Raw genomic sequence first — 27,237 nt, 5'->3', positions numbered from 1 at the left:
GTATGTGGAATACGGGGTTATAGGTGGGATCGGGCCCGTCTGTCACGTGGAGAACAATGACGGTGGAGGATCGCGGCTGAAGGGCCGGGGTTAAAAATTCTAATGCCTAATCAACTGACACCGGGCCCTCGTTCGGGCATGGAAAAAATAATGAATTGAAGGAATTCCTCCTTCATCGCCGTCGAAACCGACGGTGGTTTTGTCGAGGCACGAAACTGAAGTAGCTAAGTGATTGGAACTGCGCGACGCTGTAAAGCACCGGAGGTTTGATGGAAATTAGTGCAGAAATAAAATACAAATTGAACGTTAAACAGATTAGGAATGAGGCGCTTTAGTTGACGACTACACGACTTAGGTGCTAATATTTTATAATGGTTATTAACAGCGGGCTCAGCGAAAATGGAAGCTTGAGCTCGATGAACGCCTACTTTCCAGACGATTAAAGTAAACCAACCAGTTACAAATTGCACCGCGGTTTATGAACTGATAAATTAACACTTTAATTTCTTCACCAACGTTCAGTTTTCTGTTTTTTTATTTAGCGACTTATGTCGTTTTTATATCGCGTTCGTAACGGTCGAAATTACAAGTTCACATTCGTTGTGATAACGTTGACTCCAGACTCTATTAATCGAGTTTATAAATTTATCAAGGGTCGTTCTGGGTGCAGGGTGCAAATTCGACAATAAGTCCCCAGACGCGTAAGGAATAGAGATTAAACGGAATCAATAAAATTAATTTCATAAGATTTTAGCCATGAATGGTTTCACGCTACGAAAAATTCCATTAATTAAATTATGGCCTAATGATTTTTATTAGGATAATTGAATGGCTCAACGACAAATCGGATAATGCTCGTTAGAAAATTGTTCTTCCGGCAAATGCGGATTGTCGTTCCGAAGAAACAGTTTTAGTTTCGTGTTTAATTAAATTTATAACTGAAATATTTTCGCTCGTCGAACAATTTAATATTGAAACAATGATTCGATAAAAGCTCAACGAATCGATGCTTGTTATATTTTCCATTTCCGATCGGCTGCAGCTTTCAATCTCCAAGTATCGAATTAATCTTTGTCTTTAAATTTTCAAATCTGTGTCAGGCTAATCGACTAAATGTATTAAAATACGTTCTCGGGCATTTTTCATTTACAATTAATATCGCGAAGAGCATGGGAGCTTAAAGTTCCGGACATAATTGAATGCGATTGATCATTGACATACGTATTGCTTTAATATCATTTCTAATGGATTATTGTAGTAGAGGCTTTCAATCTAAAAGCTTATTAATTGATCTCATAAATTACTTACGAAATTTTCTTTTTCGTCTGTATTGCCTCGCTAAACTTCATTAATGGAATTAAATGTTTTAAAAATTGCTCCGCTCTCGACCGTCGACGAATCGTATCATTTTTAACACTGACTTACTGACTATACGTTTTATGTACACCACACAAATATGGTGGTGGCAAATCACATTTTCGTGTGTTCAAAATTAAATTCGGCCAATTGGGATTTATTACGGGGGCATTCTTCAATTAAACAAAAAGTGGGACAATTGGCGAAAATCAATTGGAATGATTGACGCAAAATCCGTTCGGAATATTAACTTTAACAATCGTCCTAAATGCACGACAACTAAAAAGTACTTGATAACGATATTCCTGCGGAATGTGTGTGACATATGTTTTCGAACAGGTATAAGTACACACTTTATTAAATCAGACAATTAATTTCAATTAAAATTTTTCGTTTGGTAATTGGTGTTATATGTCAGATGCAGATCGAAAAATAAATTGAATCCTATTTTGCGGAAAATTAAATCATTGACTATTAGATATTGTTTTAGCGTGGGCATTGTTTAGAAGCGTTCCCGTTTGACTTGACACGGTGCTAAATCGAGGATTTTGATATCCACAATCTGAAAATGTCAATCATACAAGAAATCGTTGAATCGAACTATAATAATATTTTCCTTTGAAACTTTTTTAACATTTTGCTACACACTATTGAAACGTATATTCAATTTAGAATTTTATCACATTATCAGGTGTAACTGATTTAATTTAAAAAAAATACTGTTATGTACGTTTAAAATAGACAATACTTTTTCTAGACAAAAAAAATTAAAATTTAAATAAGGTTTAAAGTGGACAGTGATATCTTTAAAAAAAATAAAAGTAAGTTATAAATTACAAGAACATTTGGTATTTGGTGAATGTATATATATATATATTACTTACTAATAAGTAGACTGAAATTCTTTAAATGTAAATTATAAATTTCTAGAAATATGAAATATATGATGGAATATATTAAAATTAAATTATTGCAATTTGCTTATTTGAAAATTTTATCATTTCAAATTAAAATTTTATTTAAAAGAAAAATTTACTAAAACTTAAATTGTATTAAAATAAATTAATGATGACAGATACTAAAATTAAATTATAGTAATTTGCCTACTTAGAAATGTTATTATTTAAAATTTACAGTTTTAATTTAAAATAAAAATAATACACAATAACACTTTTAACATATTAAATCTAAATTATAAATTACAAACATAAAATATATATTTGATGACATATACTCTTATTACTTTTTATATTTTTTATTAGTTATAATTTAAATTTAAAAAAATAATAATGTTTTGTTGTGTTTAAAATGTATAATAAACCTTCTTAAAACTATTAAATCTATGTTATAAATTAGACAGATACAAAATTAAATTATTGTAATTTGACTACTTAGAAATTTTTTTAAATCATTTTAAATTTACTGTTTTAATTTATAGGAAAAATGTACTAAAAGTTAAAATAGGTTTTGTTTTTATTAATATAAATAAAAAATATTAAACATTCAATTCGGTTTAAAGTACACAGAAACCCTAAAATCAATATTTATACAGATATTATAATTAAAATTATTATAAATTATCTGTCTAGAATTTTTTTTTATTTTATCAGTTATAAATACTAATAATGTTATTAAATAATAAATATTAATCTAGTTAATTAGATGTAAAATACACTAGGCACCTGTATAAAAATATTAAAATAAAAATATAAATTATAAATCGCAAGTAATAATATATTTGTTCGAAATATCCAACGTTTTTATTATACTATCCCTTGTACCATCATTAACAAATATAATTTATTTGATGAATGTTTAAAAATCATCCGGCGAGCAAAGAATAAAATATCTAGGGATTTATTTGCCCTTTACTGCTCTGATATTTCGAAATGTCAATTGCACCTCGCTAAGGTTAAACATGCCCTATGATACATGACTCAAAGGCACTAATTAAATTCGCATTATTTACTGAAATTTGTACTATAGCTTTTTTCTTTTAACCGCAAATAAAATATTTTAAAAATGTTGATTTTAAGTACATTAGAATAATTTTAAATCCAAAGAAGTATTTTACGGATCCTTTTTTGTTCCTGATTCTAAATCGACAAATTCTTGCACGAGACTCGTGTTATTTTTCAAGACAAGTAATTAGACACCTGAAAAGTATAATTGAATTTTGCAGGCCTTAACAAACTTGAGCTAATCTGTATTTCAATCCCACTTTTATCTTACAGTTAAATCATTCAACAAAGTCAATGTTTGAAATATTTATTACTCTAATTTATCTGTGTTAAATTTTAATGTTTTTATTTTCATACTTTTCTGTAATATACTTTTGTTCAATTTTTAATTCCAACAAATTCAATTTTGTTCTTAAAAATAAAACTGTAATAAATGTATACGTTTACATTATAAAAATCTAACAAGAATGATTTTATTAATGACAATATTATTAATTAATTTCCGCTTACGCCCACATATTTACATAATCATTTTTTCCATGTAATAATTTTGCATTATCTTTTTTGATATATATGCATGCTGATGTGTTGCATATTATCATACAAAAAATGCATGCGTACAAAAATGTTATTTTATATTTCAAAATACACCCAATTTAAGACATGACAAAAAATTTCCACATGTACATGTAATAAATATGTATTTTAGCCGGACCTCAGTCATATGGTAAATAATAAAATACTATTTATCAGTTATTAAAAGTCTGTCGTCGAAAATGATATTTAATGCAATTTACGCCCCCTCAATTGGGAATTCTTTCTGGTCCCAGGGGATCCATAATAGCATTTCCACTAAACGATCCCGTGTTCCATCTTTCTCGTCCCGATGTTCGATTATGTCACCAAAAACGACTCGCGACGTTCATGGAGCTCCGTATCGCAATTAAAAACTATCATACCCATAATATTTGTTTCATCGATAATAAAATTAACACAAACAAATCGGAGACAATTTTTGCTTGTGTTTTAGGTGTTCTTGTTTCCCGCTCTGATAATCGACTAGAATTAGTCGGATGATTATTTTATAAATAAAATGGCGGAGCAGAAGCGGATGCAATTTGGGCACGGGGGGAAATCACCGAATTTCACGCCGATAATCGATTCTTTAATGCGGCAGTCGACGTTTAAGATAAAATTAAGTTATAGTCCCGTTGACGCTTTTCTCCTGTTTATTAATATAAAACGCGGACGAACGCCACAAGAAAAATACAAATTGAAAATGTCGCGTTCATAAATCAATTTAGCGCCGAACCGATTGGCAAAAAACAACTTGTTTGATCTAATTTCGAATTTGTATAAATGTCGGAACTGGCTGCATCGTAACAAAAATAAAAGTTTAAGTGAGTTACAAGTTGTTCTTGTCATTTTTAAGAACGTTTGCGTTTCCTTTACATAAAATAAAACGTTTCACCTTTATTAGTTTCGTTGAAAATTCAAAAATGATGAAATTAATGAAGTTTACATTAAAAAGTTTTAATAGAGTGGTGGTAAAGTAATTACTAAAAAACAATAAAAATTGTATTTTTTAACATTTACTTTAAGCAAATATATTAACATAATTAATATTAAAATGTTTCATTTGTTACAGATTTACACCACAAATTAACTTTAAGAAAACTTTTATATTCATCTAAACTAAAAGCAAGTTATGTATTTTAATTTCCGATTTACACTCAAAATAAAATAGTTATAAAAATATTTTCTTGACTTATTTAATTAACTTTTTATATTAAAATTTATTAAATATTACGTTCATCTTTGTTTTACCCCATAAATTAATATTAACTTTTATGTTCTTCTAACAAACTTATTATATTAATATTAGAACCTGTTTCTTTCGATAATTATAAAAGTTGATGCATTTTAATATTCAATTTATTTTTAAAACAAAATAAATATAAATATATTCTCTTAAACTTATTTAAATAATAAATTAGTTTAACCTATCATATGTATTAGAATTTGTTTCTGTTCATAATTATTAAAGTAAGTTTATATTTGAATTTCCAATTTATACTAAAAATAAAATACATATACATTTTCTGAGATTTTTTAATGAATATTGGATATTAAAGTTTCATTTGTCTTTCTTTTATTCTAATAGTAATAAATACATTTTGTGTCTTTTGTTACCTATTAGTTATAAACTTGACCTAGCTTCTTTCGATAATTATAAAAAAAATTGTTGTTTTTAATTTTCAATTGATTCTCAAAATAAAATAAATATAAAAGCATTTTCGTAAACTTCTATAAATTGTATTGTATATATAAATTTAAAATAATTCGTTCATATTTTGTATTTATTTTTCTTAAACTTATTTAATTAATATTATATGTAAAATTTAAAATTCATTTCATTTGTTTTTCCCTTACCTTACCTTGCTTCAGAAATATTATAAAAACATTTATACAGAATTTTATTTTTTCGATAATTATAAAGTAAGTTAATACATTTTAATTTTCAATTTAGTGTCAAAATATAAAGGATATAAAAATATTTTCTAAATTTATTTAATTATTAACATCCAATACCTAAAATGATATGAAAATATCACAGTGTATGTATTAAAATTTTCAATTTACAGTAAAAATAAAATTATTTAATTAACATTGTATACATGAATTTAAATGATCCGTTCATATTAAGAAAATTTAAGTAAATCGCATATTCGTGTTACATTATTTATTAAACTAATATCAATAATAATAATAATAATAATAATAATAATAATAATAATAATAATAATAATAATAATAATAATAATAATAATAATAATAATAATAATAATAATAATAATAATAATAATAATAATAATAATAATAATAATAATAATAATAATAATAATAATAATAATAATAATAATAATAATAATAATAATAATAATAATAATAATAATAATAATAATAATAATAATAATAATAATAATAATAATAATAATAATAATAATAATAATAATAATAATAATAATAATAATAATAATAATAATAATAATAATAATAATAATAATAATAATAATAATAATAATAATAATAATAATAATAATAATAATAATAATAATAATAATAATAATAATAATAATAATAATAATAATAATAATAATAATAATAATAATAATAATAATAATAATAATAATAATAATAATAATAATAATAATAATAATAATAATAATAATAATAATAATAATAATAATAATAATAATAATAATAATAATAATAATAATAATAATAATAATAATAATAATAATAATAATAATAATAATAATAATAATAATAATAATAATAATAATAATAATAATAATAATAATAATAATAATAATAATAATAATAATAATAATAATAATAATAATAATAATAATAATAATAATAATAATAATAATAATAATAATAATAATAATAATAATAATAATAATAATAATAATAATAATAATAATAATAATAATAATATAATAATAATAATAATAATAATAATAATAATAATAATAATATGTATTATAACTTGATTATTTCTATAATTATAAAGATAAGTATATTTTCCAATGTACTTGACTCAGAATAAAATAAATATTAAAAGTCCCTATTCCTTCCATTCATCATTCTATTATCCCACAAATTAATACTAAGAAAACTTAAATATATTTTATTATCTTGTTACGTAATTATTAGATCGATATTAGAACTTGAAAGTTAGTTCAGTTTCCAATTTACTCCAAAAATAAAGTAAATTTAAAAACACTTTTTTAAACTTATATAATTTATATTGTATATAAATCTAAGATATTCCGTTCATCAGTATTTTATTCTGTAAACGAAAATTAAAAAAAGTTAAATAAATGTTTTGTTTTTGTTGCAAACTTATTAGCTAATTATTAGGGCTTGTTTCTTTCGACGAGAAAGATGGTGCATTCTAATTTTCAGTTGACTTTCAAAATAAAATAAATATAAAAACATTTTCTTAAACTTATTTAATTAACATTGTATATACAAGAAGATTCCAGAAAGACCCTAACCCCTTATATATAACTTTTAGATAGAACAAAATTTCAACCTCGAATGAAAATCATGCAAAATAAAAACGAATGGTCTTGTATGACATCTCATTTGAAAGGTATTTTTATTGTATACTCAATGCTATTTTGCCGGCTAAGGATGAGTAGTTACAAAGTTATGAGCGATTCATTTCATAATTTTTTATTTTTCTTTTATGATTAAACTTACTATTTAAATTTATTTATCAATCGAGCAAAATATTCTCCTTACACCTTTTGTTAATAGTATGAAATTCAACTGTCATATCTAAACATAATTGGTGTGAAAATTTATTAAGGAGAAGCCCTCTTTACGACCGCACTGTACTGTATGAATTTAAAATATTTTGTTCGTCATTTTTTACATCATAAATCACGACTAATATAAAATAAATTGCATATTATTAATACAAACTTATTACACTAATATTAGAAGTCGATAAATAAGTAAATTTATGTATGTCCATTTCCTTTTTCCAATCAAAATAAAATAAATATTTAAATATATTCTTAGTTCTAATATTTTAGCTTTAAGCCTCTAATATTTCCGTGTGATTCGTACAAGGTGTTTAAAAAATTTAGTGTTACTGGCCCCTCGTTCCTTCCGCCGTGTTCTTCGCCGGCCCCCCGGTCGACCGCACGCCATTTCCCATACGTACAATCGATGTATCCTTAAAGAGGACATGAATAAGTAAGTGACAAGTAAATTTTCATTGACATGAAATCTGCTTTTTACTAATTCAATGTTTGGGTGGCGGCGTTGCGCACGCACTATCCTGAAACGGCAGCTTATAAAAGTAAATTAACCAAAAGCGTCCGTCAGTTTCTTGTGCCGGCTGGCGAGCTTTCGGTTCTCCACCGATCGCGCTCCACTCCATCCAGTTTCACGTACCCGAAACGTGCTTAGTGTTCGTCCCGTTCGGCTGCTGGGTTTCAGGTATGCGACTGATTTTTATGGTTTTCTGTGATTTTTCAAATCGTTATTCGGTAGTTGCTTTTGGCACACTTTAAAGCTTTTCCAAGATAAGGTAATCACTGAAGTGGATTTTTATTTTCTTTATTTTTAAACTTATATAAGATAAGATCCTGAAATGGGGATTTTTGATTATCAATTGTTTGATTAGTATTTACGAATTATTTACTTATTAGATTTGGATCTAAAATAAATAAAAAATTTAATAAAAGTATTTTATACTAAAATTTAATATTCTTTAATGAACGATTAGTTTATAAGCCTTTAAAAATTAGATATTATTTAATATATTTTTCAAATATCTTAATATTTTTATGATATTGTTTATTTGTTTATATAAAATTTTAAAGGATATGAATACTTTTTGAATAAATAGCCATATCTTTTTATTTATGTATTAAATATTTTAAACTTAAGTTAACTTTGTATCATTTTAAAAAATCTTTTTCTTGACCAATCTGCACATTTTTTTTTCAACATTTTTAAGAAAGTGATCACAAAAATTAAAACTACATTTTATATAAATAAAATTATATTTATTTAATAGCCATGTGTTTTTATAATTATGCTTATAAATATGTAATGAAAATTACTTTAAATATAACTTTGACTAATAATATTTAATAAAAACATTTAAAATTTTTAATTTTTCAATATACGTTTATTTAATTTGTATTTTATTATTACTATCATTATTTTATTATTGGTGATTTCTATTTTTAAAACATATAAAAATTAGTCAATTATTTTAAACCATTTTAATACAAGTGGGGATTTTTAATTATCAAAAAAATTGAATATTTAGTTCAATTTTATAATCAACAGGATTAAGGCACACAATAAAACTGATAAATACTATCATCAGTAAACGTGAATCATGTCTATTTTAGTTATGAATAATTTTGAATTTTCTACCCAAATAATATTATAATTAATTGAATTATTATTTTTTGAAATTAAATAAGACTTAATTTACTAAGTAACTGTATGATATATTTATTTAATGTCAACTGATTATATGAAATTATTATAATTCTTAATATCTAATTTAATTGTCTATTTTGTATCTAGTCTATTAAATATTATTAAATAAAAAAATATGATATAAATAATCATCATTCATTTATATCGAATAAAATAAATAATAATTTGAAAGATCAAATCACAATAAAATCCAGTAAACAGAAAAAACTATAATTTAATTAAAAAATGTAATAACCCAAAATAAGGATTAGTAAAAAGTGGAAAGTAAGGAAAAATAAGGAATTCATAATAAAACTACAAATAGCACCAGATATGGAAAAAAAGTGAACAACACAAACTACTGTCATCAATAAAAACCGAATTGTTGTAATAACCACAACGCGAATTTAAGCAACTCGATGCCGAACAACGACTTAATGTTTGTGCAGGAAATGCGAGGGCGCATGCTGCAGATAACGCGTCCAAAAATCAAAAACCGCACAAATGGCATCCTGACGATTATTTAAATTCCAACCGTTTTATTTATCATTTTCGTATTATTCCCCCGATACCCAGTGACATTAATATAGTTGTTACGTTGATTAATTGATCACAATTGACTCTCGCATCTGGTAATTTATTGAGACGTTGCATCGTAGCGTCGTTTCGCTTTTTAGTCTAGTTGTTAAATTTGTCGCTGAATGACTTTCATTTTTCTTTATTATTTAAAGAAATAACGAGACCAAACTACTTTTAACTGATATCAAAAAGGAAGAATTACATTTTAATGTTATTATTACGTACAATTATAATAAGTGGGAACACTTTATGTAACGTTCCCGTATAATTTTTACAATTTCCATAAGAAATCAGGGTAATATAACAATCCCCCATATTATTATATAATTAACTATTGATACGTACAATTCGTTTCATAAGAAATTCACAAACGACCTAATTGTATCTCTCAATAAAACTTCACCCCTAACTAAATTTCTATCCGTATCTATTGCGGTGTATGTTGTCGGAACCCGCATGTGCACAACTTAAACCAATAAATATTTTAAATGAATGTGGGCTAATTATTAGAAACGGCGTCACGACATGCATTAATATTTCGGAGCATCGTGAAAATTTTATAACGGGGGCGAAATTTCGGTCGTTCAACGCACTCGGTCCGCACGTACAATTGCAATTTTAATAAAAATTGAGTAATTTTTGAAAGGCAATGAGGTGTCCAACCATTAACCAGTTTCGATGTTAATTAACCGTAATTCAATTGGTCTTTAAGACAAAGGCTTAATCACTGGCAGAATATTTCTATTGTTGTTTTTTATCACTGAATGGCCATTGAAACTATTACTAGGTGGATGTTGATAAATATTAAACTTCCACAGTGCCGACGACGTTTTAGTTCTACTTCACAATCGCATAAAAAAATATTGTGCATAATATGTCACTTTGTTGAGCAACTAACAAGACTTAAACCCCAACACAATGTTCATTCATTTAATAACGGAAACGGCTAAAGAGCGCCACATATGTACTAAAGTATGGTGTTAATTGCTGTTAATAATAAGCACAGTTTATGATCTCGGAGCCAACGCCAGAACCATATGGCCTTATAAATCGCCAGAACTTTGAACCCGCCATAAAAATATTCCGGCTGCACGAATTCAAAACTGGCATACACATATAAAACATTGATTTCCAGGTTAAATATTATGGATGTTTGCACATCTCGAGTCGCACGCGTCGACATAATCATGTACGAACCGGTGCCAATAATGCAAATAGGTTGATTCGGAGCATCCGATAAAGTAAATAAATCCACCATCCCCCATCCCCCTACGGACGACTTTATTCGTCAAATAAAGGTGCGACTCCAATTCACTTTAACTTTGACGGATAACAACACGGAAAGAAAACGGTTTCGGACACTAACTAACGCTGTCGATCTATATTAAATGTAGTAAATTCAACGGGTAATCCAATAAAGTGTACTTGGGCCTCATAGTTTGGGACGCCCACAAGGCGATGTCTGTTCACTTAAATTGACGGCAATTTTAAACATTCACTCAGACAGTCTGGAGTCCCTGGATCAAACACTTCCTGTCTCACCTCTCTTCTGTCCGTATTGTCATTTAAATTCGGTGTCTCGTTCCATATCAATCAGAATTTAGATTTGGCCGGTTATTGTTTAATTGATTTTGCAATAAACGTTTTAGGGGGAAATTCGGGATAGGATCCCGAGAGCTGTTTGGCTGTTTCGGTTACTCACTCAACCTGGGTGTGATGTGTATTGTATTCCATCACAACCTCCTTGAGTGAGCGATCGAGTGGCTAATGTCTTCATTTGCAACAACGAAACAACATACTTATTTTTATAATATACATTATTAAAACATTCCCTTGAACATGAATGATGATTTTAGATTATTTTCGTCATACGATACAACAAATCATCAACTTTATTTTAAATCCAAATCAATTCATTCCAGTTGAAGTATCTTATTTTACTCTTGTGCCACTGTATCCTGATAGATGTCTCTACTTATTATTTTTAATTTTTTTAATTCTTTTGTATAAATCAATGTATTTTCTGGTATAAAATGTCTACTAAATATTGATTCATGGTTATATATCGCTATAACAAGATTCATCAAATAGTTTCAGTGTGATACGTGATTATAGGGAAGATTTTTTACAAATGTAGTATATATACATTTACAATTTTAATGATTAGCAAAAGATGGATAACAAATAGAAAGTTGCCATGCATCCATTCCAATATATATTTTATTTATGTGTCTATTTATTTATTTATGTGTCCATATTAAATTTTATAAAAACATGACAATCATAAAAATCAAATTAATTTTTGAACTTTATTTCTTCTGAAAAAGTAAACCAAGAAATAAAAAATATTTTGAGCATATCAAATGGTAATTTAATCAATTCTCACAATAAGATTAGTGTTTTAAAATATCTTTAGGGCGTCAAACAAAATTAAACCTGCCAGCAAGAGCACTAACAATTAAACTGTTTATAAGAAGTAATGCGTTAAGTCAGTTGTTATAATATTATCAGTAAAATTTGATACTTTATTCAGTTGCTCGTAAAAAATGCATTCATAAGAATGTGAAATTTGGTAGGTATCTATTTTGATGGATACTAAAATGAATGGAGAACTTATTTGTTTAGTAAAAAATAACCAAATCATTTGTAAATATCACTATTCATTATAATCGAGTTATAAACAAAAGTGTTTACTGGGTGATTACATTTTAAATGGGCACATACATTTAGTGTATGTATAGAATTAAAATAAATGTTTTGGCTGATGAATTTAAATCTAAAAAAAAATTAAACGACTGAAAATATTCGTGATTATTAAGAGAACAAGAATATCTAAATGAACATTTATTGGCAAGACTAGGGACGATTGATTTTTGCAGCATAATTGATTTAAAAACCATTATCCAGATTATACAATGCATTAGAAACTGCTGAAATTCAATATTCAGCAGTCCGGGAATATCGAAGGTCCCGAACAATGATTTTATCCAATTATTTCGTCGAGAGGCCACATTTCACGAAACAATATTAATTACGAATTACATAAAATAAATGTCGCGCCGAATTTTATCCAACCCTTATCTCCTACTATGTTTAAATTCATTTAACTTTGGTCCGTTGTTCGGGACTCTCGTCAGACTTTGAGGCCGACCGGCGAAGATGCGGTGACTGTCTCGTTCGTACGAGATTGAAATGATTAGGTCGATTCAGCCATAACCCCATGTTAATAGGCCATATTAAACCGGCATCGTTTAAATCAATTCAAGTTAATTCATCTATTGGTGAATGCACAAAGACTCCAATGCAGTTCGCATGTGATTTTACCCTCATTCTTCTGAATGAATAGAGACATAACTTGTACAAACATTGTTTGTATTTCTGTAGAAACAATTAACTAATAGAACCATTAAACTCTTGAAGTATTTAAATTGCTGTCGTAAAATTCTAGTTACTATGCCTTAAACCCAGTACATGGATCAATACATTGTTGTTATATAAATGAAAGGATGATTGACACAAGTTTTCAATCACTCATAGACATGTCCGGAAATTTGATCAGAATGGGTTTGAAATATCTGAATAAAAATCGGTCAACAGACAACTGTCTATATTTACAATTCATCAGATTATGAAAGGCAAGAATGTGCATATTGATTATTGTTTTAGACTAAACACTACAGTTTCGATGGAAAGTTATTCATAAAGCCAATAAGACATCAGAACATATCATTCAACATTTCACTTCAGTACATTTCATCTATATACCTTCAAAACTTGTAAAAATGTGAAATTCTTTATAACTGTGAGTAGGATTACGCGATTATCTTCAACTACATCCTAATCTAATTGAATTTTGATATAAATTCCTACGCTCCGCTTCTCTGAGACATGAAATCCCATACTGACATATTTTATAATCAAAATAAACCGCCCGTTAAAAACGTACACGAAACCACTCGTGAATTCATAATTTTTATAGGCACATGAAGATGTCCAATTAAATTACTTAAACCAAAAGTAACATTCCGTGTATAAAATTAATGTAACATCCTAAAAGCGTCCATTAAAAGTAAAAAATTTATTAATGGAGGCACTAAATGTTTTTACTAATGATTCAATGTAATTTTTGTTGCAGTTTAAAGAGTTGGGATCGATTGAACAAAGCGGATGTCATCAAGGTGCTCGGTAAGGCGCTTCAGGTCTGGTCCAAACATTCCAAACTCGAATTCCGAAATGTGGACGAAACAAGAACGGCCGACATCAACATACAATTCTACAGGTAAATGGGTGGCTCAGTGACTCAAACGGGGTAGTCTTTATTGAAGAAGATTACTATTTTATCTCTTCCCTGACAGAAATGTAGAATCCGCAAAATTCAAATTGACAAGTACATTATATGCGGTGCGGTGCGTATGGAAACACAAAACTGATATTCACAAAATCATATCCGATGAGCGTTGTGAAAACATTACATCAGAGCTATTGGCGTCAAACAAATTCGAAACGAATAAAAGACAATCCTGTCATCTAATCAAATCCAGATGTTTTTTATTAATCCAATTAACCGTCTATCGTCTGTTAAGCCATCCTGGAAATGACTGTTTAATTAAATTTAACCCACTAACCCCCAACTAACGAACGAAATGCGGTTTATGGCGCAATAACGTTTGATAATGTCGAAACGGGGGTTGACGAAATGTCAATGAAAAATTTAATACTCGTCGGGTATTGATTTGTAATAAGTATCAGGTTACGAAAGAGTTTATTGGGTGATTGATTCCATATGAGAACGCCATTAATATATATCGGGGTATTAATATTAGACCGAAGCTTCTCACCCCAAGAGCAAAAAACTAAACAATAATATTGTATATAAATGGCTGGAGAGCAGTTGGACGCACCAAAATGGAATGAAAAAAGTTTCCCTTCTTGCTTAAATCTGACATGATGAAACGGGAAGATTAAATAGTTTCAGTGGCAAAAGCTACTTAAATCTCGTATTCAAGAATCATTTAGCCAGTAAATCCATAGTGTACAACGCTCGGACTAATCAACGATGCGGGGCGAAGGGTTGGGAGACCACAAGACAAAGAAAATGTTGGTTGTTTAATGAGTTTGTTGTTTACAGACTCGACCACGGCGACAGGTTCCCCTTTGACGGCAAGGGAATTGTGTTGGCGCACGCCTTCTTTCCCAGCAGCTCCGGTTCCCCTATCGACGTCCACTTCGATGCCGACGAATCGTGGATCATGCAAGGTCAAACTGAACCAGGTAAATTTATTTCCACTGGATTGTTTCCCTTTGCGATTATCGAGAATGACGATTGACGATGGTGGTGGTAGCGTGGATTCGGGTCGTGGTGGATTTTGCGGCGCAATAAAGGAACGATTCCTTGTATAAACACGATTGTCAACGTTGAAGCGAGGCACGTGCAGAGCGAGTCTGCCGGGGGCGTTCGCTATCAAACGGAAGTTGCATCAGGGAGCAGATAAACAAGGCATCTGGTCTATCTGATGAAACTTAAGAGACATTCCGGAGATGTTTGGTTTGAAAGAACAGAGCCATTCAGACTCGGGAATTTTGGTAATAATAATTTACGCGCTATAAATTTAAAATGCCAGATAAGCTGAAAGCTGTGTGTAAATAATTAATTGGGAGAAATTTTGCGAATATTGTGGATTTTCTTGCGGTAGAACTCATGATTAAGAATTTAAGACTGTTGTGGTGGAGATAACTACAAAGGGATGTGAAATATAACCAAATAAATTTACATGGATTATCCTCCAAAACAACAGAACAAATATATTGCTATTTCTATTTTAAATCACTTGTTAATATTCAAGTAGACGCTAAATATTCCTTATTATATTCTTAAATGCTTATTAAAATATCTTATTGTTATTATAAAATTTTTATTCGTGTTTTCCGGGTTTGCAGTTAGTCATTAACAAACAAATTCGAGTTCATTCATATTTAAATATAGATAGCATCATTCTGTAGGTCACCCGTGTTTAATTATTCACGTCGTTTTATATATCACCACGTGATGGTAACTATTATTAAAATTCACACGGAAAATGTAATGTTTTAGTTTACGTTTCATCAGCAACGCAACGAGTAATTTGTATCTACCATGAACTTTAAACGATGCTTTTTATTTCTCTCATTTTGTGAGTAATAGTCGTTTTCCAATAATAAGTTGACAGATAATTAATAATATTAACCAGCTAGTAATTATTTGAAAAATAATTCATTTTAATTTTGTTTCAGGCAGCACGAATTTATTCAACGTAGCTGCCCACGAATTTGGACATTCTCTAGGACTAGGACATTCTAGTGTAGAAAATGCCCTTATGTACCCTTGGTATAAAGAAATGGTAGACGGATTCGATTATGAACTCCCAGAAGATGACAGAAATGGAATCCAACAACTTTATGGTAAACAATACAATTTCACTTGTTCATAGTTCATTTCTTATACCAACTTACTGATTTAGGTCGTCGTGAAACCGGCCAAATATGGGATAATATTCCTGTGTACAGACCGCCACCTCCAAGACCTCCAACCACAACAACAACTCCCAGACCTCACACGCCATCCACCAGACGTCCGCATATACCTTACAATCCCTATCATGGTCACCAGAATCCACCCTATAACCCCAGAACTGAGAAAAATTATTACCCCAACAAGCCCATGAACCCGGATAAGAAACATTACAACAAAAACAACGGATACCCAGACCCAAGGTACGTTGGTTCTCATAATTTTCCTTCCGTTGCTATAATTACATTATTTAAGGTATTATCCAACGAAAGATCCAAAACATCACCACCACCACCATCACCATCAAAATCATAACCCCCACCATCACATCCCGGAAAGACGTCCAACTGAAACGCCACATAGAATACCCGAAAGACACCACCCTAAAAAGATATACCCTGGAACTGGAATAGACGGTGTCCGACCCGGTAATCCAGAGAGACCAACAACCAGAGTTTCTAGCAGAAACCATCCAGTGAAGGAGTCGAAACCTCCACCGGACACTTGCGATACGTCCTACGACGCGGTTGCCACCATAAGACGCGAAGTGTTCATATTTAAAGATGCAGTGAGTAGAGTAGAGCAGAATAAAATGAATTCAATTAATACCTTTTTTTTGATGCAGTACTTGTGGAGAATAGGTGAACATGGTTTGTTGCCGGGTTATCCTGCGTTGATCCACCGTTTGTGGAACTCCATACCGAAAGATTTGGATCACGTGGATGCCGTATATGAAAGACACGACGGAAAAATTGTTTTCTTTATTGGTCGATTGTATTACGTGTTTACTGGTCAACGACTCGAGCCCAACTTTCCTCGACCCATCACCGATTTGGGACTACCACAGGACCTTGAAAAAATTGATGGCGCCATGGTATGGGGCCATAACGGACATACTTACTTTTACAGTGGCGACAAATACTGGAGGTTCGACGAAAAGGAGCAAAGAGTTGAATTGGATTATCCGAGAAAAATGGGAATGTGGAAAGGAGTTGGAACCGACATCGATGCAGTATTTCAATGGAGAGATGGTAAGGTATTTATCTCCTTCACTGATCGGTCATCTCAACGTCTTTTTTACATTATAGGAAAAACATATTTCTTCAAAGATAAAGGTTACTGGAAATTCAACGATATGTACATGAGAGTGGAACACAGTGAACCAAAACCATCTGCGCCATTTTGGATGGGTTGCTCTGATAATTTCGAGAGTAACGACATCGGTCAAAAACTGCCATACAAAGATCTCTCATCAGGCAATGCCAAAACTTCAACAAGTCTAGCTGCTTTTATGATTGTGTTCACCGTTGTTTTTAGTGTTTTTTAATTGTTTGCATTATTTTTCGAAAAAAAAAAACAGGGTAAAAAACTATAATAGCTTTGGAAAAACCGCTTCTAATGAAGTAACAAAGTATACACATGACAAAGGCCATGACAATTATTTATTTTTTTAGCTAACAACAAAAACTGCCCCTATTTTATTTTCCACTTATTTTAATTCTACATATCATTTTTTTCTCTTTGATTTGTGAATTTTGTTTAAAAGACTGATGATTCGATCTAAATTAAAAATAGTTGCGCTTGTACAACATATGATATCAAAGACACAATTTTCAAAACAATACAGGCTTCAATATCTGTGATATTTTTTGCATATTTAAATAAACCTGTCGTGGTTGTGTCAAATAGAAATTCATTGCAATCGTAACAATATTAGCTATTCCCAACAATAATTTTTATAATTGCCCAAAAAACCAAAGCAATACAGTAATTAAAAATGCCTATTAATTATAAACCATTTACATTATACGCAATAACTACTTATAAAAGTGAATAAATGATAAAGAATAATCGGATGTTTACATGCGATAATCATCATGTTTGTGCTAGATAAATATTATATATGTATGTGAAAGAGTATATCAACAGCAAAAATACTTTACATATATAATGTCCGAAAAAACAATCTTCAATGAAGATTTGTAGAAAAATAATTGTGTTCTATTTCTTCTATTTTATGCGTTTATATTTATATTTGCAACTAAATTAAATTATGTTTTAAGTATTTGTATATTAAGATTGTAAATATTATGTATTTCTAGTTTAATGAAGTGTAAAGTTGGTGCAATTATGGGTTTATATATTATTATATCACGACTTACCTTTCCAAATATTTTTTTATAACAATTAGATAAGTGCCTAATCCATTTTTGCAACAACTTAATTCATAAGTGTATTTTTTATATCGATTATTTAAGTATATTATTTTATTATTTTATTAGAATATAATTATAGTATAATATTTGTGATCTTTTATAAATTTAAATAAAAAAATATTAGATTACTTATCGTATTAATTATAAAGAATAATAACAAATATTTTCAATCTTCAGAAACGTCTGTTTTAATATTTTATTTCGACATTGATTATTACATTTTTATTTATTAATGAATACGTTCGATAAAAACTCGAAAACTGTAATAAATTAAAATAATAAATTGTGTTTAATGCCTAAAATTATTTAATCAGTTACCATTTTCAATAGTTTTGCTTGAAATATGAGTGTCAATTCTTGAGTTCGATGGAGTAACCAATTCAATATCAAGTCCCTCTCCATGCAACAATCTTCCATAATCAAAGTTTATGTCTAAGTAATTATTCAGTGTGCCACTTATTCTACCACTAAGCAAGTCACTAAGTAAAAAAGGCTAAAAACATAATAAGTTACCGCCAGAAAGATTATTTAATATTAAAACAGTTTACTTTACCTTTGCATTCACGAATACTGTCGCCAAAACTAAACATAAAACAATTTTAAACATTGTTCCTAAAATGTAAAATACATTAAGCAATACAATACATATAAACTAAAATATACATAACTAGTTATGTGATGAAATTTCTAAAGTCAAATAATTATGAAACAGAACTTCATGTCTAGTTATATTAACTTTCATGTTTTTATATTGATTAAATATTTATCAGTTAATTATTTTTTTATTACACAATATGAAATAGCAAAATTCATAAATATTAAAATATATATATATGCATATATATATATATATATATATATATATATATATATATATATATATATATATATATATGTACATTGTAATATTTGCAGCACTAAAATATTAGTGCAAAATTTTTAAATTCACTAACTGATACAGCGAACAACTGTGAAATTCATCCATTAAATAATGTTCTCGTTATTTAACTGACTGACTTGTAATGTGACTCACAATCCCAAAATCAAAACTAATTAATTAACAGATATATTACTCAATAATCGAAGGTAAAAGTTAATTTATTATTTTGATACAATAAAATTAAAACACTGTTTCATAAGACAAAACTTTTTTTATTTTTAAATATATATAAATATTGAATATTCCATTAAATCAATCAATCAATGTTTAACATGTTATGAACAACATTCGTTGCTCCAGAAAGTAATCCTAATATGGGGCTTGGTTCTGTAAAAAAAAAATGAAAAAAAAATTGTATAACTGATTTGACCCTTTAAACTTACCATCCAATGCTATGGTACCACCTTCTTCTAAAATAAAGAGCACAGTAAAACAAAATTGACTAAATTTACATATTAAACTTACTTTTATGTCCCTTCATTTTATATCCATTTTTCCCTTTGCCCGGTTTCTTTCCTAAATTTTATTTTATGAATATTTAGCCAGAATTTATATCTAACTTACCTTTACCCTTATTTTTTTTAACATAATCATCTCTTAATCCACCGTCCTCGAAATACTCAAAATCTAATGCTGACAAAATCAATTTTTAATCAATCGTATTATTTTATAAAATAGTTAACTTACTGTTTCCTGTGTTATTTTCATCGTCAACTTCCACTTCGTAATAATCGACATTTTCTACCGCTTAAAAATTTAATTTGGTTACTCCTTATGTATTCACTTTAATAAAGAAACTTACCGACTATATATTTATTTTTGTTGATGTTGTTACCTGCAACAAATAAATTCTCCTCTTAATTATATACTTCTTTAAAATAAGTTTTACTAAATGTCCAAATATTGTTTCATATTAAACAGAACTTACTGCCTGTAATTTCAAATGGAAATTCTTTAATTTGGTATCCATACTCCTTATCTAAAGAATCAGTCCTGTTATTATTTTGAAAATACCAATATTATATAAACAGCTTACTTTTATGTTTTTGTTTACCTCCACGTTTTAAACTAAACAGAAGTTTGTATATATAATTTATCAAATCTTGATTGTCTCCATTTCCATTGTCTGAAAAATTTAATTTGTATTAGTAATTCATACAATAGCAACATCTATCTACTTACTTTCTTTGTCCAAATATATTTTTATTTTAAATAAGGTTTCTTTTTCGTCCCGAAATTAAAAAAATATATTAATTAAAATTAAAAATTCTCTTTATTTTAAAAACTTACCGTCTATTGATAATGGTTTTCCATTATCATCGGTAAACAAGTTCATGCTTTCCAATCCTATTAAATTTAATCAACAAATTTTAGTCAAAAAATAAATGTTTTAAGTAAGGCACATACCCTTTATTAGGTCATCATCGTTGCCCTTATTTTTGTTTTTCTTTTCTGTAATATATATTTTTAATTTTTTTTATTATTGTAACTTCATGTAGTTAACTTACTGTTTTTAAGATTATCTTTAACCATTTGCAAGAAAATTGCAATTTTGTCATCATTTTCCTTTTCCTTAGGTTTGACTGTTGATCCTAATGTCAATGCATTATTAATTCATTAATCTATGATGTCAAAATTTAACCTACCTGGTTGATTTTTCATTCCAAATAACATTTTATATATGTAATTTAGTAAGTCCTGATTATCCCCATTATTTGCATTTCCTGACAAATTTTAATACGTATTACTTATTCAATAATAACGATAATTTACTTACCTCCGTTTTCCAAATATAATTTTATTTTCAATAAAATTTCTTTTTTGTCCGGGTATTGAGAGAAATATTAATTAATTAATATAATTTGTAAATTCATTAGACATTTTATAAAACTTACGTTCCCTTGTTAGCGGTTTATCTTGATTTTCATCGCTATAAAAGTTCATACCTTCCAGTCCTTGTGAATTTAATAAATAAATTACGATAAATTAAAAATATGCGATAAATACTTTATACTAAGAACTTACCCTTAAGGAAGTCATAAGAAATGTCCTTTTGTTTAGATTTATTCTCTGTAATTGTATAAACATATATTTTCTTTAATATATCATTTGTAAATAATTTAACTTACTGCCTTTTAAGTTATCTTTAATCGTTAGTAAGAAAAGTGCAAGTGGATTGTCCTTTTCCTTTTCATCAGATTGGTTGGTAGTTCCTAATCCAAACACATTATTTATTAGTTGTTTAATAACATAAATAATTAACTAACCTGAATTGTCTCCCAGTATTATCTTGCCCATTAAAATTTCGTACACTTTCTTTTTCGCTCCATTGTAATCATCAAGGTTTTTAATTGCTAATAAATATGTTCATTAAGCAACTATTTCTTTATAATAATAATTAACTTACGAATATGATTCAAATATGCTTTAATGATCGGCAATTTTTCTTTGGCGCGCAGATCTTCAAAAAATATTGATACGTTTAATAAATATCTAGTAACATTTAACAATTTCAAATCTTACTCAATAGAAGCTTTTCATCATCATCTTCCTTTTCATCGGAACCAGGCATAATAATTCTAAATCCAGCCCAGTCTGACGCATTTTTTCCGGAATTGTCCAGTGCTAATAAACAAAATTTAGAAAACATGTTAGAAGACAAACCGTATCACGTAACTTACAATGGGGTAGTTCTCCCATGGAATCTTCATCATTAAGTCCCAGAAGTACCTTACCAAGTAAAATATGATGTAAATTTTGAGTTGTTGGTACATCAATATTTTCCGGTGCTAATAATTAAAATGTAACATCAAGTTGTTCTGTAATATGATCATTATAACTTACGTGTCTTATCCAAATATCCATTCATTTGCGCTAAAATATCATTATCATACTTGCTGGCTTCTCGCAAAGAACGAGTTTGATAATCAGGATGATCATCTTCTTCGACATTGACTGTCTTGTCTGTTGAGAAGATTGAATTTACTACAAGTTTAAAATTTTAAAAATCATCAACTTACTGGTAGTTTCCATTAGAATTTGTATTAGTTGTTTTAAAGTATCTATATGCTCAACATCATTAACAGCCCCAGGTGAAATTTCTTCACTGCTATCTTCATCTTCATCATCTTCAATGCAAGCACATTTAATTTTTAATTAATTGGTTAATATTTATTTAACTTACGTGTATTATCGGACGGTGTTTTCCAACCCATTAGAATATTATACAACTTCTTTTTCTCATTTTCGTAATCATCAACGTTTTGAATTTCTATCAAGTTTAATTTTTTTATTCATTGTTTCGTAATTATAAAAATAAACTTACTTATATTTGCCAAATATCCTTTTATTTTCGATAATTTTTTGTCATCGTCCAGATCTTAAAAAGTTTGTTAATTATATTTTGAATTTTTGAGATTAAAATTATTAATTTAATACTTAGACAACTTACCAACATGAGGTTCATCTTTATTTTTGGCAATTTCTTCATCATCACGTCCTAAGAGGATCTTTTGCAGTAGAATGTTGTAAAGCTTATTTTTCAACGATCCTTGAATCTTATTAGATGCTAATAAAAATTGTTATATGTGAATTGTTACATAATACCAATATTCAATTTAACTTACGAGTGTGTTTCAAAAGATTTTTTATTTTCAGTAACATTTGATTATCCTGTGTAAATTGGTCTTCCAAAGCTTTAATAAAAAAGTAAGAACACATTCAAAAATTAGAATAAGATTACAATAAAACTTACAATCCGACCGATCATCATCGTCCTCTTCACTACTGTGGTGTGCATTATCTGTTAAAAATGTTTTTTTAATAATTGATTTATAATTTCAATAAGTTTACTTACTGCTATTGACTAAAAAGAGTTCTATTAAATCTGTTAAGAACTGTAAGTTGTTTTTGTCCTTTTCTTCAGGATTATTTCCCTCTACGAATTTTTAATTAATTATTGCATATTATCAACATTCAACTTACGTTTGTTGGGCTTAGGTCTTTTTGCTGATTTCTTATTTTGTGGCTTTACGTCATCCATAAGGATTTGATACACCTTGTCTTTCGTGTCTTTGTAATCACCGTCTTTATTACCATCTTCTAATCAATTTAATTTTAATGTAGTTGTAATCTAAATATTTTCAATTACATACCTAGACCTTCTAAATAATCTTGTATTTTTGAAAACAAATCTTTACTTTTTAGAACTAAAAAAAGATTTTTATATTAACTTAAGACGTTCCATGATGTCTATAAAACTTACGCGTTGACATATCAGGAATATTGATTCCGGAGGGATTGTCTATTAAATAATTGAATTTTAAAATAATATTCTAATTAAAACAATTATCAACGTACTTGGGTTTGCATCCTTGGGATTTTCCAAACTTGTGTCTTCATCATCATCAATTCCCAACAGAACGTGAAGGAGTAAGTTATATATATGATGTAAGTCGTCTTCTTCAACATTTTCAGTTGCTAATAAATTTATTTTTTTGTAACGGTCATTTAAAATTGTTAATAAACAACTTACGAGTGTTATCCAAATATTTTTTTACATCTGTTAAAATTTTGTTGTCGTGGTTGAGCTCATCCTGGAGGTCTAAGAAAAAATATTTTTAATTAGTCTTACGATATTTTGATGAAATATAACTTACCTTTGTCATTAATTTTTCCTTTTTTATTCTTGGGCGCTTTGATTTCTGTAGATGATAAATAAATAAATAAATATGTATATATATATATATATATATATATATATATATATATAATTTTGAAATCAACTTACTAGTAAACTTCAATAAATATCCCGTAAAGTATTTTAATGATGCCACATACGTATCTTCTTCACTGCTACTAACGTAATCATAGTCAACTTTGTCAGAAGCTGTAATATTTAAATATTTAATTGATTATTAAATAACAATAAATAAAATTTAGCTTACGATTGAATTTGGGTCTATCTTTTGGCTGTAGACAATGGCAACCATCATCATTTTCCAAAACCTTTTTACCTTCTATTACGTCATATACGTCATGTTTCACTTGGGAGTAATCGTCAACGTTTTTAATTGCTAATAAATTTAAATTGAAATGAAATGTTTTATAATGCTAATAATTAACTTACGCGCATTTTGCAAATACTCTTCTACTTTCTTTAATTCGTCGTCATTTTGTAAAACTTAAAATATAATTAGTAATTATTAAGTTTTCAATAATTTCTATTACTTACACGTTTCAAGTTTAGGATACATATGTTTATCGATTTGGTCTTCGTTTTCCTCATCGTCATCGTCTTCGTCGCTATCAGTTGGTTTAGTTGGTTCTGGTTTTCCTGGTTTTCCCGGTTTTCCCGGTTTTCCTGGTTTTCCTGGTTTTCCTGGTTTTCCTGGTTTTCCTGGGTTTCCTGGTTTTCCTGGTTTTTCTGGATTTTCTGTTCCTTCTGGTTCTTCTGGTTTTTCTGTTCACAATAAGTTTAGTTTTTACAATTAAATATTCCAATTTGATTCTTCAATATGTTTACCTCCTTTAGGTCTTTTATGCTTTCCACTTCCTGGATGACGTCCAAAAATACCCATTATAGTTTTTAATAAATTATTTAAGGTGTCTTCATTAACTTCTTCTGGGGCTAATAAATTAGATTTTGTAAGAGGTATTTCTTAATACCAATAATCAACATTACTTACGTGTATCTTCCAAATATGTTTTTATATTTAATAAATCCTTCTGATCCTGTGTACGTTCTTTCTCCACATCTTAAAAAAAATAATTTATATATGGGATTGTCCACACCAAATCGATAACTTATAAACCCAACCCTCCTGGATTTCACTTAATTTTTTTATGTAGTATAGTACCCTACTAATTATGTGTGTGAGCTAAGGGAGTTTCTATATTGTAACACTAAACAGATAAATAAAAATTAAGTTGAGAAAAATGGATAAAATACTATACATAATTACAAAAAATGAAATAAAAGGAAAAGTTTATCAATGATGACAATTGTTTCATTAAAATTTAAAAAATTCATATTTAGTAAAAAACTTCAGCGAAATTCAATCCCCATATAAATTGAACGATTTCAATGAAAAACTTACCGTTAGAAGGTTTGCCTTTCTTATTGTCTGTTGTGTTTTTTGGTCCTAATAATCGTTTTTTTTTTAAATTAATTCATCATTATCATTATTATTATAATTAACTTACTAGTGGTGTCCAACAGAATCGTTATTAAATTTTGTAATTTATGTAATTCATCTGGACTGGCGGGACGATTTTTAGTGTCCGGTGATGCTGTAACATTTAAATTGAAAAATAATCATTTATCAATTAATATATAAAATTCAACTTACGTGTGTCACAGTCGGGATCAGATTCCTCCTCACTGGATTCATTTGAAGTTGCTAATAAATTTAATTTTTAACCAAATACTTAATTAATTTAACACTAACTTACGTTCGTCTCCCAAATATTCTTTAATTTTCGACAGAACTTCTGAATCGTCTAGATCTTTAAAGCAAATATGTTTAATTCATATAATGAATATATATTAAGAAACTTACCCTCGTTGTTTCTAATTATTTCTAATATTCCAGCATAACATACTTTGCAGGCGGCTTTATTAAATAAAATTAGTACATGTTTAACGTTAAAATATATTGAACTTACCAGAAGGTTTATCACCTTTGAGAACTGAAATAAGAAATTTCAAATTTAAAAGTGAATATTGTATATGTGTAATTAATTCTTACCCATATTGATCATAATTTTGTGATTGACTACATCTGTGTTATTGCCAATAGTTGTCGGCACACCTATGTTATGCTTTCCCCACTTAAGTTTTCCATCTTTCATGAACATATTCGAAGCCTACATTATATGATATTTTAAATTTTATATAAACGAGGAAATATAATTAAATTTACCTTAGATTGGGTAACGAATATAATAAATATAAGAGATAGACATGGCGCTATTTTAATCATTGAAGAAAAATCTAAAACTAAAGAATATAATTAGCATTAGTTAAAATAAAATATAAGTAACTTACGTTTTATGTCAGTTTCCGAACACGAATTCCGTCGAAATGAAATGCAAGGAATAAGTTTTCAGTTATTAATACCAGTTGTATTAAAAGTTGACCAAGGAATGAGGATTATTTCTATTTTTGATGCCTATTTTATTTATCAGACACGTAAAAAAACTAATAAAAATTGATAACAAATTAAAAATTCTATTGTTAAACAAAAGACAATTATTTATTTAGACCATAAAAATGAAATATGAATATGACTAAGAAATTTTATTATTAACATTAAATCGGTAGGAAAAATTGAAATGATTTTCTATAAATTATTCAAAATTAATATTCCAAAATTTTTTACATTTCGCTTATTTTAATTTAGGCTCTTAGAATTTGTCAAATTTCCATTTTTATTTAATAATAAAATAAAATATTTTTTATAAACGACGTGGAACAACGACGTTTAATAAAGCAAACAAAAACCACGCTAATTAATATACCAGAGAAGAAAGATGAACAGTATTCAAAAATATTTCTTTTTTGTAATAAAAATGATAATATGGAAAGGGAATTTCATATTACACACAACTTCAGAA

General features: G+C 28.1%; 2 protein-coding genes and 1 long non-coding RNA gene across 9 annotated transcripts in view; 1 reads left to right on the top strand and 2 right to left on the bottom strand.

Moving 5' to 3' along the window:
• LOC109599793 (matrix metalloproteinase-2-like) overlaps positions 1 to 18,758 on the top strand; it is a 69,657-nt gene extending 50,899 nt beyond the window's left edge. Inside the window, exons 1-8 of one of the 2 annotated variants that reach the window (XM_049970484.1) lie at positions 8,254 to 8,339; positions 14,053 to 14,196; positions 15,046 to 15,188; positions 16,188 to 16,355; positions 16,415 to 16,667; positions 16,720 to 17,032; positions 17,090 to 17,495; positions 17,553 to 18,758. In XM_049970484.1, the coding sequence (XP_049826441.1) occupies positions 15,167 to 15,188; positions 16,188 to 16,355; positions 16,415 to 16,667; positions 16,720 to 17,032; positions 17,090 to 17,495; positions 17,553 to 17,791 (1,401 nt within the window). In that variant the 5' untranslated portion in view covers positions 8,254 to 8,339; positions 14,053 to 14,196; positions 15,046 to 15,166 and the 3' untranslated portion in view covers positions 17,792 to 18,758. Of the gene's footprint in view, positions 1 to 8,253; positions 8,340 to 14,052; positions 14,197 to 15,045; positions 15,189 to 16,187; positions 16,356 to 16,414; positions 16,668 to 16,719; positions 17,033 to 17,089; positions 17,496 to 17,552 lie in introns of those variants that run through there. The other variant, XM_020015828.2, reaches the window with a different exon arrangement.
• A 104-nt stretch (positions 18,759 to 18,862) lies between these two features.
• On the bottom strand, positions 18,863 to 19,387 carry LOC109600277 (uncharacterized). Of its 2 annotated transcripts, none has more exons than XR_002191606.2 (4): positions 19,349 to 19,387; positions 19,234 to 19,292; positions 18,999 to 19,173; positions 18,863 to 18,940 (listed from the first exon to the last, which is right to left on the bottom strand). It is a non-coding gene; the product is annotated as an uncharacterized LOC109600277 (long non-coding RNA). The 2 variants fall into 2 exon arrangements; XR_007548820.1 differs by having other exon boundaries at positions 19,344 to 19,362.
• A 424-nt stretch (positions 19,388 to 19,811) lies between these two features.
• Positions 19,812 to 26,771, bottom strand: LOC109599593 (uncharacterized). 5 transcript variants are annotated; one of them, XM_020015611.2, is made up of 50 exons: positions 26,669 to 26,771; positions 26,544 to 26,620; positions 26,370 to 26,487; positions 26,287 to 26,310; positions 26,181 to 26,234; positions 26,074 to 26,127; positions 25,971 to 26,021; positions 25,825 to 25,911; positions 25,719 to 25,763; positions 25,308 to 25,376; positions 25,145 to 25,249; positions 24,854 to 25,081; positions 24,749 to 24,802; positions 24,567 to 24,695; positions 24,410 to 24,508; positions 24,279 to 24,323; positions 24,155 to 24,223; positions 23,980 to 24,099; positions 23,885 to 23,923; positions 23,775 to 23,828; positions 23,605 to 23,721; positions 23,477 to 23,557; positions 23,375 to 23,422; positions 23,247 to 23,315; positions 23,072 to 23,188; positions 22,946 to 22,999; positions 22,805 to 22,891; positions 22,641 to 22,748; positions 22,465 to 22,584; positions 22,302 to 22,409; positions 22,144 to 22,245; positions 22,028 to 22,081; positions 21,888 to 21,974; positions 21,750 to 21,833; positions 21,646 to 21,690; positions 21,516 to 21,575; positions 21,398 to 21,436; positions 21,267 to 21,344; positions 21,129 to 21,212; positions 21,028 to 21,072; positions 20,911 to 20,967; positions 20,803 to 20,841; positions 20,657 to 20,746; positions 20,549 to 20,599; positions 20,423 to 20,455; positions 20,308 to 20,367; positions 20,185 to 20,253; positions 20,086 to 20,136; positions 20,004 to 20,030; positions 19,812 to 19,947 (listed from the first exon to the last, which is right to left on the bottom strand). In XM_020015611.2, exons 2-50 carry the CDS (start codon positions 26,601 to 26,603, stop codon positions 19,877 to 19,879), a joined length of 3,639 nt encoding a protein of 1,212 aa, XP_019871170.2. In that variant the 5' UTR covers positions 26,604 to 26,620; positions 26,669 to 26,771; the 3' UTR covers positions 19,812 to 19,876. The 5 variants fall into 5 exon arrangements, with proteins under 5 accessions (XP_019871170.2, XP_049825593.1, XP_049825599.1 ...); XM_049969636.1 differs by having other exon boundaries at positions 20,004 to 20,027; XM_049969642.1 differs by having other exon boundaries at positions 20,191 to 20,253.
• Positions 26,772 to 27,237: the final 466 nt, after the last annotated feature.

This window comes from Aethina tumida, chromosome 1 (genome assembly GCF_024364675.1).
Source record: "Aethina tumida isolate Nest 87 chromosome 1, icAetTumi1.1, whole genome shotgun sequence".
NCBI classification, from domain to species: Eukaryota; Metazoa; Arthropoda; class Insecta; order Coleoptera; family Nitidulidae; genus Aethina; species Aethina tumida.
This window is presented reverse-complemented; position numbering and strand designations above follow the sequence as displayed.